The 20,535-nt window shown below is 40.1% G+C and overlaps 1 protein-coding gene across 5 annotated transcripts in view; it reads left to right on the forward strand.

Moving 5' to 3' along the window:
- LOC138031218 (CAP-Gly domain-containing linker protein 1-like) overlaps positions 1-13,409 on the forward strand; it is a 45,607-nt gene extending 32,198 nt beyond the window's left edge. For 3 of the 5 annotated variants that reach the window (XM_068878891.1, XM_068878892.1, XM_068878895.1), the window contains 4 exons: positions 1,318-1,377; positions 6,139-8,645; positions 10,223-10,283; positions 10,869-13,409. In XM_068878891.1, the coding sequence (XP_068734992.1) occupies positions 1,318-1,377; positions 6,139-8,645; positions 10,223-10,283; positions 10,869-10,967 (2,727 nt within the window). In that variant the 3' untranslated portion in view covers positions 10,968-13,409. The remainder of the gene's footprint in view (positions 1-1,317; positions 1,378-6,138; positions 8,646-10,222; positions 10,284-10,868) is intronic. The other 2 variants (XM_068878893.1, XM_068878894.1) reach the window with 1 other exon arrangement.
- Positions 13,410-20,535: the final 7,126 nt, after the last annotated feature.

Here is a 20,535-nt window from a genome sequence, read left to right on the forward strand (position 1 = left end):
ATGAAGTCAAGTTTTTCGATATCTTTGTGTTAATCAAGCAACGCTTCACCGCAGACCTTTGAAACTTCATTGGCGTTCAAATGAGCACATTCCAATAGAATTGATAAGGTTGTTTGCGAAGTGATTAGTAATATTAGATGACAAAACAAAGAGCGACATTGCACTTTTACTCTTGTCAGTGACCGCTATGTTGTTCCATACCAAGTTACTTTGCAGTTTTATTGGGAATGCTCCGTTTAAGAAAGGTAGGCCGTAAATCAGACTTTTTATTTTGTACCTTCGACTGACTTAAAGAATAGAGTCGCGCGAGTGATACTGAAACCAGCGTTAGATTGAATTTCACTTAGTCTGTACATGTTATTGTGCCAGAGTGTCTGTAAAACGCACCTCTGCCTTAATTTCTTGTTGCGTAAAAGTCATCTTTGTCTTTTGTGATTTCTTCACGATTCGCTGTGCATTCAGTCTTGGAGACAAAGAGCTACCGCTTGAATTGTCGACGCTTGATTTTTCCACGAGTAACTTATTCGCCTATGTAGCGCAGTTGATGAGTTGTTTAATCTCAACGGACTCAGAGCGCACGTGGTCGTTTCGCACCTTGCTTCCCTTAAGTTACAAGTTACCTACTATCATTTTCGCAACGAAAATCATGGTAATGAAATCCGCCGAACAGTCTTTCTTTTTTGCATTTTTCATGTAATAGACGATCTTCTTATATACGTAAATTGACCCCTTTCACATTTTTCAGGGGTAAGGAATGGCTGTGAAATTTAATCGGTTCATGATTTTAATATTTTCGCATAAACCTGCCGTTGCAGACCCAAGCTGATTAAGAAAATTCGCGAAGTTATGTTATTGTAAAAAATGCCACAAGTGAATTCTTTAATGGTTTCCTTATGTGCCACGTTATACATGTTCACCTCCTTTCGCGTGCTTGGTTTCGTTCTTGATAAATATATTGAATCATGGATCTCGGCTTTGGGGAATATCAATACCTTTAAGCCCTTTTTTAAAATAACAGCTACAGTACTTAACGATATCCCGTCAAAGAAGATTATCTTAAAATAACTTTTGTATGAGTTATCTAAACTCACTTTTTAAAGAAGTCTTTACCAGAATTCCATAACGCTTTACACCATTTCTAGTTATTTCAGGAGAGGAAATCGTCGTAACATCGTATCTGCACGATTCTTGTTTAGTTTAACAATTAATCTTTTCGGAGGTTATCAATATAATTCATTTTCCATGAGACGCATTTAATATCCATAATCACGGCATTGTGGTCAAATCTAATTGTCTCTTCTTTTGTCCTCATCGAAGGCGTTACAAGAACGTATACAAGCAGTTTCCAATCAAGCAAGCACCCCTCGACTACAAAAGGTAATCGTAAGTTGATTTCTAAACCTTGTTGCTTTCACGCTGAGAATTTGTGTAAATAGAAAAACAGAATGTTAACCGGTAATAGCTCGGTATCATTTGAATGTTCAGTCAGACCTTGAAACATTTCCGACATTGAAAGAACTTTAGTCGTTCTCAAGGGCCTTCGATTGTGTTGTGTTCGTGAAACACCGACTACCAGATGTTTTTTCTCTTGGTTAACGTCGAATCTAAGTAAACACTATAGAAATGTTCTGCTCTATCGATTTTGTTTCATTTCTAGACAAAAAATTAATGGACGATTTTTTTAAAGACTACTGATGGCTTTCTCACAAAGATAGAACGTATCATACTTCAAAGCTGACAAAGTTATTCTCCGTCAATCTAGAGACTCTAGCTGTATGTTCTAACAGTAGTACTATGCAGGGATGTAGCCCACTTTCGACGGTACTACTTCTAACCAATGAGCTAGATAGACTCTGGCGAATGTGGGTTGGTCAGATCAATACATTGATGGCATTAATTTGCCACGCGAAGTCACATTTAATAACACCAGAAATAACTGATGAATGAACCATCCAAGCTGATGGAAATACAAGAAGTGTTGAAAGATATGATAAATATTTGATAACCAAATTAGATTTAGAAGAAAATATGTGTCCCAGATGGGATTTGAACCAAGTGATGGTTTCTTGATGTCTTTTAGATTACATACGTGTAATTGCGGCTTTGCTATCGCTTGAATTGTACTTTCAGCCCCATTCTTGTTTCATTGGTGATATTACCGCAAGGACCGTTTGCTTCAACAGTTTGCTAACACTGCAGCTGAAAATAAGGTTTTATTGTTGGTAAACTTCATGATGAGCACAGAACAACATATATCAATGTGAAAAAATTTAATTCATCGACAGTATCTTGAGCAATGAAGCTTGTAATTTTAAGGAGGTGGTTTCTTGCTGGGCTGTTCATGATACATTACGTCCTGATTATTCCAAAAGTCTTTTGTTTTATTGTGCGGTTAGCGGTTAAACCAACGATATGATTAAACATTTCCGATAAAATGCGCGGAATACATGCACCTCGTTTGCTCATACATGGAGAAATCTCTCGAAGGCTGATCCAATTACAATTTTATATCTGCTCTTTTCTTGATCGTGTGCCTTGTGATAGGGAAGCTATTAATTAATGATAATAGAATTCGTTTTCGGTCTGGTCTTTGAAGTCGCTCTTAGCCATGGCACAGCCCCAGAAACTCATTCTCCTTTCGTAACGTTTTCTTTCCTGCTCTTTGAACTAACGAAGCATAAAATATTGAAATTACTAAGATATTAACTACTCTGATATTGCCCGTTGCTTCAAATTGAATGACCATTTAAATTGGCTTCCGTTAACACAATACAATTCAAACCTCCTGTCGCAGAAGATGTGATGATTTAGATGTCTGTAAGATGTTTTATCATGGGCCAATTCCCAGGAACACACTGAATGTTCTCTTCATCGGTCTGTCTAGGTTTTCTCCGTTTTCAGTATGAGAAAAGTAGTGTGTTCTCCTTTCGTTAGCAGAATAAATGGACTAAGAAGAATACTGTCTAAATTCACTTATTCAATAAAGAGAGGATGCGTGCTTTCAGGTTATTTGAGCGCGAAATTGTACGCCGCCTACCCGAAGATTCGTGCTCGCGTTAACTCGGCAGTTACAATTGTGTTCATTTCCTCCATTCTCTTAAGCCTAAACCGTATTAGGAACAAACATAGACCGCTGGCAGTCTGTTTTTCTCTCGTAATTCAGTAGGGGTTATTAGGCGAGACGTTTTGACGTTTTGGCTAAAGGGGAATGGGAAGAGACATGGTCGCAGCGCGCGAGAAGAAAAACAGACTACACACTCTTCTCATGTTTTTGAGGACATTCACACTTGTCAAAATAATCTAATTAACCAATTAAAATCAACTAGTTTTTCGCGGGAGTAATATGAACCGCCTCGTCTCGCCTTCTTCCCCACTCGGCCATACCACCCTTGTCTCGCCTTCTTCTCTACACGGTCAACGCCATACCGCCCTTTCGAGTTCGCTATGACTAAGCGCTCGTCCTAGTGACCCTTAGAGAAAACTAAACAAAGAAACGGCGGCCATGTTGGAGTCACTACCAAATCCTCCGGGAATTTACCTCTACTATTATGCCAACGTTTTCTTTTGTTTTCGTTGAAAAACATGCCTGTTGGTCGCGTGAGTGAAAAAATGCCGCCAATACTTTCTACATGTAGGTAAACACATCGGAAAGGGAAACACGCCGTAGCTCTGGCGAAGAGCTAACACTCGAAACGTCAGCTTATATCCTTACAGAAGACAATGATCTGGAGAGCAAAAGATCCAGATATTGGTGTCACCGTGTTTAAAAAGACTGATTTGTTTTCTATTCGGTCTGACGAAGGGCTCGAAACATCAGCTCACAAATCGGTCATACGGTGCTTCGATAAAATCATGACTTTCGTAAGCCACTAAACCTGGCAAATAATGGTGCTCCCTTAAAATTCAAGGTGCAAGTAGAGCAGGCCAAAGTGGACACCCTCGAAGCGTTAAAGGAAAAGTTGGAACGCGCCTATGAAGGGACACCATTGGAAGAAATCCCGCTAAAGTTTCGGGAAAAACTTCAAGAGACCATCTCTGAAATAGCTTCCAATGAAGTGTTGAAGAAATATCAGTCACTGGTCGTCCAGGATGAAGAGATAACTGAGGAGGAGAATGCCATTTTGGAGTGTCGGTCATACGGTGCTTCGATAAAATCATGACTTTCGTAAGCCACTAAACCCGGCAAATAATGGTGCTCCCATATCTGCGGGCTGATAATTGGTAGATTTGTTAACGTCGCTTACGCAAATAAGGGTAATGTGTCATCTTAAATTTAGTGAGCGCAAAAGGTACCATGAATTAAAAAAAAAATCTCGGAGAGAACTTTTTTTTTCACGAGGTTTTTTATCCACATCAATTCCCTCAACTACGTATTGCTCAAAGTACGTAACTGGTGTAATTGAATCGTAATTCGGAGTGTAATCGGTAAATTTGGCTGCTCAAAATGTTATGTGTATGTATGTGTAATCAAATGGCGACGAGTGAAATTAGGAAATAATTTCACGCGCGTTTTGTAAAAATTCTGATAATTCCCGAGCTTTTAGGCGAGGGAAATTATCAAAATTTTGATAAAACGCAAGTGAAATTATTTCCTAATTTCACGAGAAAACCATTTGATTACCTTTAAATGTCGTGGGTGACAAATTACGCTCACAACCGTAATTGTAAAATCGCTCGAGTACTTTATCCAACTGCTCGGGAAGAATCATCTCCAGGTTTTTCTCAAGGCTATTTTCGTCACACCACTTCTCAAAAACTCTAACCCAGTTAATTGTGCTCTTTCAAGTATTTAAATTTTCTGCCACTTCTTTTAATTTCGTAACTTCTTCAATGGTCACTGTCTTAAATCTAGCCGCCACCTTGGCTCTGATCGGGATACAAGAGATGTTACCATGGCAATTTTGTAATTTCACATGTGAAATTATAAATTAACGCTGAAATTTCGCGCCTAAATTAAGGAGTAATTTGTCACCCATGATATTATTGATAAAACCATCCCAAATGATGCTGCGGGAAAAAAAGGATAAAATTTAACGCGATTGACCATGATTTAATTGTCGGCAACCGCCTTGGAAATTTCATAGATTGTCCTATGGTTGGTTGGTATTGTAAAATTATTCTCACACGGTCCTGGCATTATGTTTGATTTATGAAGCACTCAAGTGCAGCATTGCGTTCACGTGAAATAGTAAGTGCAGTTACGGCACATTGCTGGTTGTTATAAAAGTATGAAAATTCTCTCCCTTTTGAGAAACTGCCCGATATCAACAGAGAACAGTCAAGAAATAAACTAAAATCAAACAAATTTATTTGATATTTTAGCAAATCGCAAGTTTCGGTCTACCGTTAGCCTTTGCTGAAAACGCTTTGCTAAGTAAATCTCGAATCAATACTAATTGATGACGTGCAACTTCAAATTAATCAACGCCTTTTTGTAAACGATGGAAAGATAAATTTGTGAAGTTAGGATCGTTTCCCGCTTCAAAAGATGGGAAACGCCTTTTGAGTGATGTTTTCTAGATAATTAGAAAAAGTCAAAAACCCGGTCTTTTTTGTCGTTTAAAATTGACATTGAAAAGAGTTAGACTGTTGTTCAAGTTGATTAACATTATCTTTATTCTTTTGTGTAAGTTTTTCCCACGGTTTTTAATCTCCTTCGTTTCTGTTACGACAGCAATGGGTTTTGTTTGACCTTGCAGAACGTCACGAAATAAAAGTCGTAAAATAAGAAAATAATGCCTCGTAGCACGCAGGATTGCATTTTTTGGGTACATTTCTTTAAACGGTCGCTTTGCTACTTTGTCTTTGCGTGACCATAATTCAGCTAAAAGTTATCAAATGTGAGGTGTTACGCACAGAATGAAATTTCAATGCTTTCGTGCGAAACCCATTCAGGAAAACTTCCGTCCGTTTGCTTTAAAAAAGCTGTTCCTGAGCCAAGTGTAACACATCTGATAGGATTAAGGTATTAAATGCAAGGAGACAGTAAATTTCTCCTTATATCGCATTTCTATTTCACAAGTTTTCTCATGATCTGTCGTACTAATTTATTTCATCTAAAGGTATATCTGTAGAGAATGTGTATGAAGTACTTAAATCAATATCTCTTTTTCATTTTTTTTTTTTTTTTCATTTTAGAAACTTCCAGAGGGTCTGTTAATTAAGGATATGGCCCCAACTCCTACGGATGGAATGACAAGTTCTTCATCTGGAACGGACGGCGACGTGAACTGTAAGAAAACCGAGAGTTTTCCAATTGCAGTTATCCCTACTGATCAAAATGAGAACTTTTTAGCAGTAAATGGCGACGAGTTCTTTGTAGACCCTGCAACCAATGGGGATACTTCGGAAGAACTTTACACGAGCGTCGACGAGGAGTTTCTTGAGTTGATGTTGGATGCAGTTCAGAAGGGTTTTATGCCACCCGAACTGGCAACAGCAGAAACTTGGTTAAATCATCGCGATGCCACAGAAGACGTTTCAAACGGTCCATCGCATTTGTTGAAGGGCGATACGCCATCCGTTGTCGCAGATTGTAATGGAACAAGCCAGGGCTTAAAACAAGATGCAAGCGTTGAAAATTCTACCCAAAACAGAGCAATGGACAAAGATGTAGAACCATCGTTGGCCGGCGCTATTCCAATATCGGCCTCGGAGCAACAGACATCGGCCAGCGTTGAACCAACGCTTCTCGTGAATGAAGCATTAGGCAGCGGTGAAACAAGGGTTGCAAATGAGGCATCAAATAACAACGGGCCATTATTGGCCAATGCAGGACAATCACAAATTGGTAATATAGAAGATACTCGTGATAACGTGGCGCCAGCTACTGCGCTGCCTCTTGATTCAGTGGAACCGAATGCCTCAACCTCAAATAAAAAGGTCCAGTTTCTCGGGCTGGACACTGTATTTGGTGTGGATTCAAAAGCTGCGGATGATCCTGTTGATATTTCAGTATCTCCTAGCCATCCTATAAATGATACCGATTTAAACAAGATATCTCAGTCTTCTCCGAAAACGGTGACCTGGGCGACCTTAGATTCCCCCGTCATTACACCAAGACTGGCTTCAGGTAAACCTGACAAGAGCCATTTACGTCCAATCGAGAGTCTTCATATGTTTGAAACTGCTCTTTACACCAAAGAATCGGATGCAATGTCTGATGGAGACCAAGAGGATCCATTCATGGTTTACCTGAATTCCATCGAGCAAACGGCCTTAAAATTCAAGGTGCAAGTAGAGCAGGCCAAAGTGGACACCCTCGAAGCGTTAAAGGAAAAGTTGGAACGCGCCTATGAAGGGACACCATTGGAAGAAATCCCGCTAAAGTTTCGGGAAAAACTTCAAGAGACCATCTCTGAAATAGCTTCCGATGAAGTGTTGAAGAAATATCAGTCACTGGTCGTCCAGGATGAAGAGATAACTGAGGAGGAGAATGCCATTTTGGAGTGTATGAGAAACGAATTAGACTCCGTTGCATGCGAGAACTTTGAGCTTCATCAACAACTAGAGTTGCTTAAAGACTATGAGAGGAGGTATTTTGAGCTGAAAGATAACTTCGACAGTCTAAACAATGGGATGTCGACGATAAAGAATGAGTACGAGAAAAAGAATGGAGAAAGCGAATTTCTAGCAGAGCGAGTCGAGTCTCTAGAAAAGAGTATAGTAAACTTGCGAGTTCAGTACAGCAACGAGATAACTGATTTGCAAAACGAAAATCTCCAGCTACAGACGGCCTGTCTTGAGTTGGAAAACAAGAATACGATCTTAGAGGAAGAAATCGACTCCAAACCCAATGGATTCAGTGGTAGCCAAGACGGAGAAAGCGAGCGGCGACATTGTGCCGAGAACTGGAATAAGACATCTGTTGCCGATCAGCGGGAATTCGAAATGTTGCAATTGCGACTTGAAGAATTAGAGAAGCAAAATAATGCCTTAAGAGCCGCGTCACAGGCTGACCAGGCTATGATTCAGTGTGTCGAAGAAAAGAAAGAAGAGCTAGAAAAATCTCTCATCAAGGCACAGGATGACCACAGTAAAGTCCTGTTAGAACTTCACGAGGCTCAGCGACAGATATCGTCCGACAGAGTTAAGATCTCGAGTTACCACGAAGAGGTCGATGCCCTACGGCGAGAGAACAACCTGCTAAACTCAAGTTTAGATATCGCTCAGAAGGAGTTGGAGTATCATTTGGAGAAGAAAGAGAGCAAAGAAGAACCATGGAAGAGCAACAAGCGAATGATTTGGAAAGAAATCCGAGAGCTGGAAAAGATATTGAAGGGTGTCCATCGCGAAAAGAGGAACTTGGAGAAAAAATACGTGAGTTTCAAACATGACAATGATCCGTTAAATGGGTCGTTTTCGTTTCACAGCTGCTCTTCATCCGGAAGTTCGCCTGAGAGGGAACAATGTAAAGATCAGAAGGAGAAATTGAAAAGTAAATCATGGCACAGTTCTACTGAAACTGAAAACAATAAAGCATCTCCCAAAAACGGAGTAGTTGTCGGTAACGACGACAGCTTTTCTTCGCCGCCATTGAAAGTCAGAAGCTGGTTAGATGGCCTTCGCACTCCAAATGGTCTTGTAAAAGGTGATGTTTCTTTTGACCTCGAGAAGAGAGAGAAGACACCAGTTCTTTCTGAAAGGTATCGATAGATTGAGTTTCAATCGAGTGTCGTAAAACGAAAACCAAAGGAATTACGTTGGCCAATCAAAAAGGACGGAGACAATCCAGTAAACCAATCAAAACTCGAAGTAATTACACGTAGCCGACACAAAGCGCTGGAAAATGTGCACGCGCGAGCCACGATTGGTTTTGGTTTCACTTCTGATTATTTGAAAAAATGGCACGAGAACTTTGAACCAATCGCTGAGTGAAGTAATCATAGAGCGGTTTTCAATTGAGTGTCGAAAGTAATTAGCGAATTGCTTTGGTTTATGATTACTTCACTCAGTGATTGATTAAAAGTTCTCGCGCCACTTCTTCAACCAATCAGAAGTGACACCAAAACCACTCGTGGCTCGCGCGTGCACATTTCCCGCGCTTTGTGTCGGGCTGCGTGTAATTACTTCGAGTTTTGCTTGGTTTACCGGATTGTCTCTCCTTCCTTTTTGATTGGCCAAAGTAATTACTTTGGTTTTGGTTTTACGACACTCGATTGAAACTCATTCTAAACCAAAGCAATTCGCTAATTACTTTCGACACTCAATTGAAAACCGCTCTAGTTATGATGTTTCTTATATTTATTACTTATTTAGGTGTTAGATATATTCATTTGTGTCGATTAACTTACTTATACGTTTGGCCCTTTTGTAAATTCGAATGCGGATAATCCTTCAGTTCTCATCTCCTGCGACGCTTATTATTGGAGAGACATTGTAAACCTCGACTCCACTGAGAAGTTCTCGCATTATTTTCCGAGTATCCCCGACGCAATATTGATTAGTTCATTTTAACCTTTACAGGGGTTAATTTTCATACTACTACAACAACAACAACAACAACCGTCCATTTATTTGCCAAATTACACAAAGTTTTACAGAACAGAATAAATTAATTAGATCAGGCAAAAACCCACTCAGAAGAATAGTATGAACTAAACGAGCTGAGTAGTTTCTATGAATTATGCATGACTGCAAGATTCTGAGTTGGACATGCGGTATGATAACTTACACGAAGGGTCCCCTTATACCCTTCTCCTCATCTTCAATATAACTTGTCTCTGATGTGTGTGACGTACCGTGGTACGTTACGCTTTAAAATGTTTTTAGCAACTTGCCTCCCAATCATGATAAGGCTGCGTGTGCCGGCACACAAGTTGCGGGAGACATCAGTGTTGGGTGCAGTAGCGCCTCAAGCCAATCGCATCATATTAGGGAGCTTAAGCACGCGCGTTTTTGAGACAAGGACGGCAACCGGAAGAGAAAATTTCGCCTGCCTGGACAGCGGTGTCCCCTGATTTTTATATTAATCATCTCTAATGGAGAAAAGATACTTAGCAATGTAAATGTGGTTGTGTGGAAACAAGTTAAAAGGGAAATTAGCTTACTTCCGTTTGCCGTCCGCGCGTCTCAAAAACGCACGTGCTTATGCTCCCTATTTTAAAAATGCATCGCGGCTGTAAGTGGTGTGGGCTGTGGTATGCTTCAGTACACCGGTCCCAGGAACAAACACTCGTTTCCTTCATAGATGTAACTATAATCTTCTCCATTCTGTTTCCAGGGAGTTGAGTGCTTCGAGCTCTAAGAGTCCCCGAAAAGAAGAGAATGGGTGTCATACCGAGGTAAGAAGCCATCTCAAGCTTGTGTGGTATAAGAGTGCCTTTTCCTTTAGATCAAGCTGGCATTTTCCTTTTAATGCATAATCAACTTAAACTTGAACTGATTCACGAAGAAAACAATTACAGAAGCCAGTGCTAGGCCATCAGTAGTACTCGGATCGTTTGCTTCTTGCTGTTATGGAGGCTGGAAATTTACACTTCAATAGGGACTCAGAAATACGTGAAAGCTAGCCGTTTTCTGAGATCAGTGCGTAGAAAGCGAGCTTTAAGATTTTTTCGTCGGTATTATGATTGTAGCTTGACGGGTTCCTGCCAAATTGAAAGCTTACACCACTTGAATACTTGAATTCGTCATTTTCAATGCGAGCTCAAGATTTCCGTTTCGCTTTATTCGGGAACAATCGCCGCAAAAACAAACCGACAGATGTCGGTTGGTTGGATTCAAGTTTTCCCGAAGCCACAGCAGACTCAGGTTAGTATTGTTTTTAAAAAACGTTAGTTACTGATACATACCTCCTAATCTCTCCTCCCCGTTCCGATCTACCCTAACCCACTATTCCTAATCGTGTCATTTGATAATTCTTTCAGCTCGAAGAACTTAGGCACCACGTTGGGAGTTTGGAGGCTGAGAAAGCTGCAATTGTGAAAGAACTCAGTTCACTCCGGTTCAGTCGAATCAAGAGATAATGACCTGCATTACTCATGTTCCGAAGAAAGCGAAGCGAGGCCTTTGCCATAGTTAAACCTGACACAGCTTCGAAGTTAATCCCAATTTGCACTCCATGATGGATGGGAAGAAAAACGGAGCTCTTATTTCATTTGGATTTTACTTCGGTTTTAGCGAGTTCTAACTTTTAGACACGATAAAAGTCGCAAGCATCCAAGATCAACTACAAAGAGGACAGTGTTCTTTCGCATTCAGTGAAATGAGGATACTTGTATTAACATCCAAATTTTAATTATTTTTTTCTTAAGTGAGACGGTTCAAACCGCCTTTTTCAACATTTTAAATAGCAATGGGGAAAGAAACTGTATTTTATTGTTAAGGTTTCATCACCACGTCAAAAATTGGGGTTCCTCCTGCTGCTACCGGAGCAGAGATTACGTAAAACAAAAGCAAGAAAACAAAACAACTTTAAATGAAAACTAATCCCAGGTGACCAAAAAATACAATGCTTTCCGGTACTTGCAGAAAGGCCCAAAGTTAGGCGGTCTAAACAAAATGGGAAGTGAGGATATACATATTTTTATCGACTGTGCGATTAGGCTCTAGAGGAGAACTTTTCGCCCAATACCAAACAGCCCTCAAGACGAACGCAGATCATCAAATAGTAGAGTAAAGCCTGGTTTCCATATGATCTGCAACGGTCTGCGACGATCGGAAGCTGTCTGCGTCGGTCTTATCGCAGATGATCGTAAACACAGGAGGCAAATGTTTCCATTTAAATCTGAAGCGATCGCAGACAAGCGTACCACTAATCATCCTCTGCAAAGCGAGGAGAAAAAGGCGCGCACTTACTTCAAGTCTGATTGGATGTGTTTCAAGGGGAAAAATAGTGTGTTACCGATAGGACACAGATCATCTCAGTCACACGTTTCCATTGAAAATTGTGTTAGTCGGAAGCGTCGTAATGGTCGGGAAAGTAGAACTAGATTCAACTTTCCCGATCATCCAGACTGTGTGCTGCAGATCGCTGCAGACGCCGCGGGGGACACGTTTCCATCTGTCTGCAATGTGGCGCAGACCTATCGGCGATCGTATCGCAGACCGATCGCAGACCGTTGCAGATCATATGGAAACCAAGGACGGATGAACAGTCTATTTCGGAATATCGAAAATCTCTCGAGTTAGAGAGCTCTCTGTGGACTTTTCAGTATGTAACTCCAGCTATACATCTAACGGCTTAAAAGGAACCGCTATTCTTGCAACAGAATAACTGTTCACCAGAGGAAGTGATGATTCCAAACAAATGTCTGAGACTTTTTTCAGAAAGACTATTTATCAGAAAAAAAACTCAGTTCAAACTGTTTGGTTGCCACCTACTTGAATCATTGTTAGGCGCTTCCTTAGAAACCTTTTTAAACGAAATTGGTGAAAACCATTATTTCCGATGGTTTAATGTTGATAAACTTTAACTTTTTGTGCTTACTGTAAAGCACTATGTCATGGGCCGTGTAAGACTGAAAGAAAGAAAGACCACGTTACGTGATCTCACGAACCGCGATGTCAGATCGACGGCCTACAGAAACGGGTCGAGGTTTTCCCAAGTCGCTTTGAGGCAGTTGCACGGCAAAATTTTCCGTGACTTTTCTTTTTTTTTTTTTTTTTTGCATACGTTTTACTTGAAATGTCATTTTCGCTGAGTTATGCATCTTTTTAGTCCAAATGAAAGCTCAAAATAAAGATTCTTTGAATCCTTCAGAATAATTTTTGGAGCGATTCATTTTTTTGTCGACATAAATCTGTTGATCCCGCATTCCCGCAGTCGAGAACTAAGTGGAATCATTAAACGAGTGTTACTATATTCTTCACACGATCTCGTAAAAAGTGTAGTTAAGCCAACCGCAAAAGTGAAAAACCGTATGCAAATGAGATGACTGCGGGAGCGCGGGAGTAACTCTTCAACAGTCTTGGGAAAACCGTATGCAAATAAGATGACTGCAGGAGCAGTCTTTAATCTCTAGAATTTAGAGGCCGGGTATTCTAGAATCTATCAAAATTTGCATAAGAAGATACACATCCCACACGCGCGCATACGCAAGAGAGTAAAAGTCGTATTTACCTCTTCGTCGCATTCTCATGCAAAACACAAGAATTTTTACCTATATTAAAGATTCTTTCTCCATTCGCGAGCAGTCATCTTTTCAAATTTCACAGAAATCTACCGATTTCTCAAATATTTTACAAAGTTTTTTTTAGCGAGGTGATGAAAGGTCATATTTTTGGGCAAACCCGGGCAAGTCACGCGACGCCAGAAATGATAAATTTCTGTTCACAAAATGCCCCCAAATCAAAAAGTGTCATCTCAGAAGATAAGAGCATCATTGCAAAAGCTTATTCTATGTAAAGAGTAGGTTCTGGAGGTAATTTTGAGAGTGGAAAATAAGTTAACGGCAAGCTACGTGAAATGCTAATGATGTTTAATACGCAACAAAGAAGCTCATTTTATTTGACAAGAATATCGTTTACTATTGCCATAAAAACTATCCAGATGCCTTTGCTAGGCCCTTAAAAAGATCTCTTTTTTCTCGTAATTTCGACTAAATTAATGTACTTGAAAAAATACTCGATTCTGATTGGCTGAGAGCAGTGCAGTTCAAGTGTAACACAGTGTAAATAGTGTAATACCAGTGCTTATTATCCATGTGTATTAGTTATTAGGGAACTTAAGCAACGACAACGGCAACGAGAACGTCACAAATGTGCATATTTAGTGGGCAAAAACAATAGCTTTGCACGCCCTGCACGTGCGTTTTTCACTTTTGTCCATTTCTCTGCCGTCGTCAGCAAAACAACAGCGTGAAATAGTCAAATTTTAGGTTTTATGGAGAACGTCAGCACTTGACGCTAAAGTTTCATTTTCACCCCTAAATTAAGCGCCGTTTCGACCAATGTCATTTTTGAGGAACTACCACACCCTTGTCATATAAGAAGGGTTGACATGTTTACAAAGTGATTACAATGACGCGAATTTATATTTTGAGACGACGTTCTCGATGCCGTCGCCGTCGTCGTTGCTTAAGTTCCCTATTGTGTGGAAGGCGCGGTGGCCTCATGGTTAGTGTGCTCGACTCCGGATCGAGTTGTCCAGGTTCGGGGCCTGGCCGGGGACATTGTGTTGTGTTCTTGGGCAAGACGTTTCTTCTCTCCACCCAGGTGTATAAATGGGTACCGGCGTAATGCTGGGGGTAACCCTGCGATGGACTAGCATCCCATCCAGGGGGGAGCATAAATACTCCTAGTCGCTTCATGCTACGCAAACCGGAGATAAGCGCCGGCCTTAATGGGCCTTCAGGCTCGTAACAGAGACTTTACCTTATTAGTTATTGTACAGAAAACGCCCGAAACGAGTACAGATATTCCACGATATTGTACAGTTAGGTATTTGTACACTTGGTTATTGTACAGTAGAGAACCGGTTTGACTAGGTTAGTGTCTGACGTTGCACCGCACGCACAAATCTGTCACACGTTGTCGGTTGTTTACGATTCATTTACTGTTGTTTTTATTTTGACTCGCCCTAGCGGGCTCGTCAAAATACAGCGCCACTAATGAAATCAAATATGTTATTTTGCAAAGGAGGAGAGGGAGGGGGGTGGGGGTGGAGAACTGGAAAACCTTTTGGAGCAGAGAAGAGAACCAACGAACTCAACCCACATATGACGCAGAGTTTGGGAATTGAATCCAGACCACATTGGTGGGAGGCCAGTGCTCTCACCACTGCGCCATCCCTGCTCCTTGGCTGACTGGATCAAATATGTATATTTGCAGTCAGTAGTCACTGTTGTACTTCAAAGCTAAATTTCCCGTGCGACGCTCTAACCAACTGAGCTATGAAGCCACTGACGTTAAGAGCTGGTCATTTATGGGTTCTAATGTTCCCGTGAGGAATGAATCAAGGATGAAATGATCTATGAATTGGATCATACATGAACTGCGGATATGAAATCAAGTGAAGCTATAATCTTCGCAGTTATGAACGCAATTTTTGCAATTGCGTAGAGAAGCCTGAAAAATTCTGGACTTCAACGAGGTTTGAACCCGTGACCTCGCGGTACCGGTGCGACGCTCTGCAAAAAATGCAAAAATTGTGTTCACAACTGCGAAGATCATAGCGTGACTTGATTTCATATCCGCAGTTCATGTATGATCCAATTCATATATCATTTCATCCTTGATTCATTCCTCACGGGAACATTAGAACCCACAAATGATCAGCTCCCAACTTCAGTGGCTTCATAGCTCAGTTGGTTAGAGCGTCGCACCGGTATCGCGAGGTCACGGGTTCAAACCCCCTTGAAGTCCTGAATTTTTCAGGCTTCTCTACGCAATTGCAAAAATTGCCTTCGTAACTGCGAAGATCATAGCTTGCCTTGATTTCATATCCGCAGTTCATGTATGATCCAATTCATATATCATTTCATTCTTGTTTCATTCCTCACGGGAATATTAAAACCCACAAATGGCCAGCTCCCAACGTCAGTGGCTTCATAGCTCAGTTGGTTAGAGCGTCGCACCGGTATCGCGAGGTCCTGAATTTTTTAGGCTTCTCTACGCAATTGCAAAAATTGCGTTCACAATTGCGGAGATCATAGCTTCTCTTGATTTCATATCCGCAGTTCATGTATGATCCAATTCATATATCATTTCATCCTTAATAACAGGTACATTGTATTTGCATATGAATATCATTGGACATTATAAATTATAAAATAATTAGGATAGTACACACACTCCCGTTGGTCAATAGCTGTGTTTGGATGAGAATGTGAAACTATGGCTGTGACATCACACAAATTTTGATTGGTTATGTTTTGTCAGACACACGTTTTGATTGGCTGGTAGGAAATAGGAGCATATATCAAGAAAATCTGTCTCAATCAAGAAGTAAAAAACCAGCATTTTCCTTCATTTATCAAATTAATTATTTTGAGAAATATTTTTTAAAGCAGTAGAGGACTTTTATCTGTGTTTACATAGCCTCATCTAAACACAAGGGGAGTTGGGAGAATTCTCGACACTTATGCAAACCCTCGACTGTGTCTCGGTTTTGCATAACTGTTGAGAATTCTCCCAACTGCCCCTTGTGTTTAGATGAGGGTATGTAAACATGGAAAACGTCCTCTATTGCTTAAATAACACAACAAAATATAACTTTTTGATCGGTTGCTTTATCTCAAGAGGAGCACTTCCGGAAGGCAGTTTTCTATTAAGCACTGGCCATTGAAGCAGATTCAACCAAACATTTGCCTGTTGGGCGCATCTGGCAAAATAGTCCAAAATTCACGTGGGGCTCCTTTTTTCTGGTGCAAACAGGGACAGTCTGAATTATGCTGATTTCTCTTCAGCTGACTAAACATAGCACTGTATGCAATCAATGTAACATGAAGACAATTTAGAATGTAATAGGGTCCCTCCATGTGCATGCATGAGCCCAAGCATTGAGGCCTGTCGAAGAATAGGTTATTCACTAAGCTCTTCTGACCCTATGAGTTACCAGTTCAATAAATTATATACTATTGTAGCCCAAAACAGCCATGTGAAAGTTAACTAATAGGCACCCAATTTACTGTGACCATAATAATCCTTTGAAAATTAAGAACCCAAAAGTTGTTTTTCAGTAGCTGTGTACCAGCAGGAGAATCCTTCAAGCGCTCCTCTGTATCAGAAACTATCCAGAAGATGCAGTTTATCAAGATCAGTTGAGATTTAGACTTGACAGGGATTTATCCATTTTTTGATACTTACTTAGCCCTGCCTGTGTTGAACAACAGCTCCGTTTTTATTGAAAAACAGTAATCAGTTAATTAACGTTGCTTGGCACATTACAGCTTACTGCCTGCTGCCCGCCAGAGCACGAAGGGAAAATTAACTATAACTGAAGGTTTGTCAGGTATCGATGTCTTTAAACGTTGTGCAACAATAAACTGAATTGAATCTTTATGCTGAATTAAATTACTGATACTAAGGGCACCAAGAGTCTGAGACCTTCCAGCTGAGCATAAAGCACATAGTGAAACTGTTGTTAGTGTCCTCTGCCTTAGGCTAAGGCTATTTAAGGGACCGGTCATAATTTATGTAGAGGGGGGTGGGTGGGAGAAAAGTAGGGGGGCCCAAGGCTATTTTAAATTAGCAAAGAGGGGGGCTATCGTTTTTTTCTGCTAAAAAAATAAGGGGGGGTCATATGATTCAGCAAGATTTATAAGAAGTCAATTCAAGAAAGGTAGACTAGTGAACCAGTTGGATAAGATGGAGTATAAAGATATTTAAAACACTGATACTCTGTTCAGTAATTTATTACCATGACATTTGTTGTGTCCTCAACATGTGAATTGAAAAACAAAACAAATTAACATTGTTTGTAAAGCCAGCCAGTGGAGAAAGTCAACTTGAATTTGAAGGAAGCACCAAATCCTTCATAATGCCGACCTCAGTTTAGCAGTTCAAAGTAGTGCACTAACTAAATACAACTTTTACAACTCAAATACTGCTATAGATTAATCATGTCTTGTGATTTTAACAAAAACAGTGCAGTAATATAAAAACTTGAAATGAGGTTTTCTTCCCAGTATGACAGTTCCTTAACTCCACGCTCACAGTTGGAAGCATCAAACAATGATGAAGGACACTTGATTGAGAGTTCAAGTATTTACCATAGCAAGCATCTGATGATTATCGCTACTCAAAAGATAGCTAACTTTTTGTTCTATTTTCTCCATTTCGATTTTTGTTTCCCATCTATTTTTTCTCTCTTTGAATAAGTACTCTTCAAATGCACATTCAGTCATGTGCGGTCTTGCAGCTTCAAAGATCCTTGGCAAAAGTTCTGGTCTACACGATACACTGATTTTGTAATTTAGGAGGTTAGTCGAAGGTTATCAAAAATCATCTAATAATTGTATGTGATAGTAAGCTTTCAATTATCACTGGCCTTATAAACATCTAGCCAGTAGATGCGAGGTAGTTGGAGAGGGGGGGTCATGGTTGAATAATTGATTTGCATACCCTAATGGGGGGGGGGGGGGGCACACAGAAAATTTGACATGCCCAACATGAGATAAGACTGAAAGGTGGAAAAAAGTAACAACCATATCAGACCAGGACAGGGAAAAAGCATCAACTGCATATGCCCTTGGGTCAGGATGGCACGAAACATATTTTTCAACCTTAAAGTTTAGCCTATATGCAAATAAATCTATATCACGGCTCCAAATGGTTGACTGGAGTTCACTGAAGATGGTTGGATGTAGGGACAACTCGAGGTCCTCAGCAAAAAGCCCAGGTAGAATCAGCCTCAAAATTTGAATCCCCAGGGACATATTGAGCAGACAGCCAAATTTCTCTTGACATGCACCAATGCCAAATCTCCTTGGCAAGAGTGTGTTAAGAGGCTCAGATCTTATTCCACCCATGTTATTGATAGAAGATTATGCAAACATTCATTGCGCTATTTAGGACCCACATTATGGAGCAACTGACAACTGCAGACAGATCAGTTACATCGTTAGCCAGTTTTAAAAACCGTGTACGTAAGCGTGATCTTACCTCTGTCAGATGATGGCTGCAGGGGCTGTGCTCCTGGTGCTCATTGTCAATTCTTAATTGATTTCTTCAATTCTTATTTCATAGTTTTTTCATATATGTATATTTGAGTAAATTTCAGAATTTAGTAGATAGTATTTCGTTGTAAATAATGTTATCTATTATTATTTGTGTCCCCACATTAGTATGAGATATCTCCCATGCAGGGGTGCAGGGATGGCGTAGTGGTGAGAGCACTCACCTCCTACCAATGTGGCCCGTGTTCGATTCCCAGATCCGGCGTCATATGTGCTTTGAGTTTGTTGGTTCTCTACTCTGCACCGAGAGGTTTTCTCCGGGTCTTCCGGTTTCCCGTCTCCTCAAAAACCAACATTTGATTTGATTTGTGTTAATTGTTAATTTCTATTTACAGTGTCCCCAATTAGTGCTTCAGCGCTAGAACGACTAGACACTTAAATAAAGTTCCTTTCCTTTCCTTTCCCGAACTAGAACGTTCTGACACGGTAATAATAATAATAATAATAATAATAATAATAATAATAATAATAATAATAAAAATAATAATAATAATTATAATAATAATAATAATAATAATAATGGCTTTATTCAGCATTTCCACAAGGTGGCTCTTCATCTGCTAAAATATATCATCTAAAATAAAAATAAAGGTATAAAAAAGTAATAATGATACAATAATAAAAATAAATATATGTATTTACGGTGCATAATAGAAACGTTAAGCTAAAAAATTATCTTTGACCTTTTTCATTAATAACTTAAAAGTCATCTTAGAAAACTGGTTAAAATCAAGACAGTTCCTTACACATCCAGGTAAAATGTTAAAGCTTTTAGCAGCTTGGTCTTGATAAATATATGAAATGTACACTTGTGGGATTTCAAGCTGCATAGCTGCACTGGACCTCAGAGTTCGATTGTGCATAAATTGCTTCAGTCGCAGGTAACCTGGCCATTCACGAGAATAAATCGCCTTATGAACTAGCTTTAACAGCTGCCATTCGATATGTACTTTAACTGGTAGCCAACTTAGCTTTATAATATCCTCACTTTCAACAAATTTACCTACAACAAAGCTCGCGCATGCTGTTTGAATTCTTTGTAGGCGTTTAACAAGGTAATGTGGTAAATTATGATAAACAACACAATTGTAGTACAACTTGGAAAGTACTAGGGCCTGAACTAATAAAGTTTCTACTACTAGTAGCCTCTTCCAGACCTTCTTTCCTCGTGTACTGAAAGTAACGGTTTTCCCATCTCTGCGAGAGCCACTTGAACGTAAATCGCGACTTGAGCAGGAGACTTTCCTTGAAATTTTTTTTTACTTCACTAATATCCTTAATCGGTTTGGCAAGGTCAGCGCCAAAAAGAAGTGTTGTAATCTTTTTTAGATTTTAAACACACTGACTGAAAGCTTTTATTAATATGAGGCCTTAGCTCATCCCTCCTCTTTAATGAGGTCAGAAAAGAAAATGGCATTCCCCAAATCATTCAACAAATCTAAAAGCTGGTGGGGGTGGGGGGTTGGGATACAAGAAGGATCAATGTTTCCCCTCTACCTTATTGACACGCTCGAGAGTCACTACAAGAGCTTGATTGGCTTTAACGCTATTCTTTTGAATATCTTGCAGGGCTAGAACCGGTTTAGACAAGTCAAACCATAGTTCTTTGTTAACCTTAGAGACTCCAAGGAATTGACAGTTTCTGGAAGTCTGGTACCTGCTCTGGATCTCCTTGATTTTGTCTTCCAGAGGTTTTGTCACGCAATTTGCGTTGACTATGTTAGCAATCATGTTGCTAACTGGAGGGCGAAAGCTTCGGTTTCCTCGCAAGATGTACCCTTGCACCGTCCTTTCAGTGTCCATAGTAAAAGGTTTGCTACGGCACCAGTAATGTCGCGATTGATTGATAGGACAAACATACGTGTCCTATTTACACCAGGGGCGTGGCGTGAGATTTTGAAGGTGTATTCACACG

Source organism: Montipora capricornis, chromosome 14 (assembly GCF_036669925.1).
Source record: "Montipora capricornis isolate CH-2021 chromosome 14, ASM3666992v2, whole genome shotgun sequence".
In the NCBI taxonomy this organism is placed as follows: Eukaryota; Metazoa; Cnidaria; class Anthozoa; order Scleractinia; family Acroporidae; genus Montipora; species Montipora capricornis.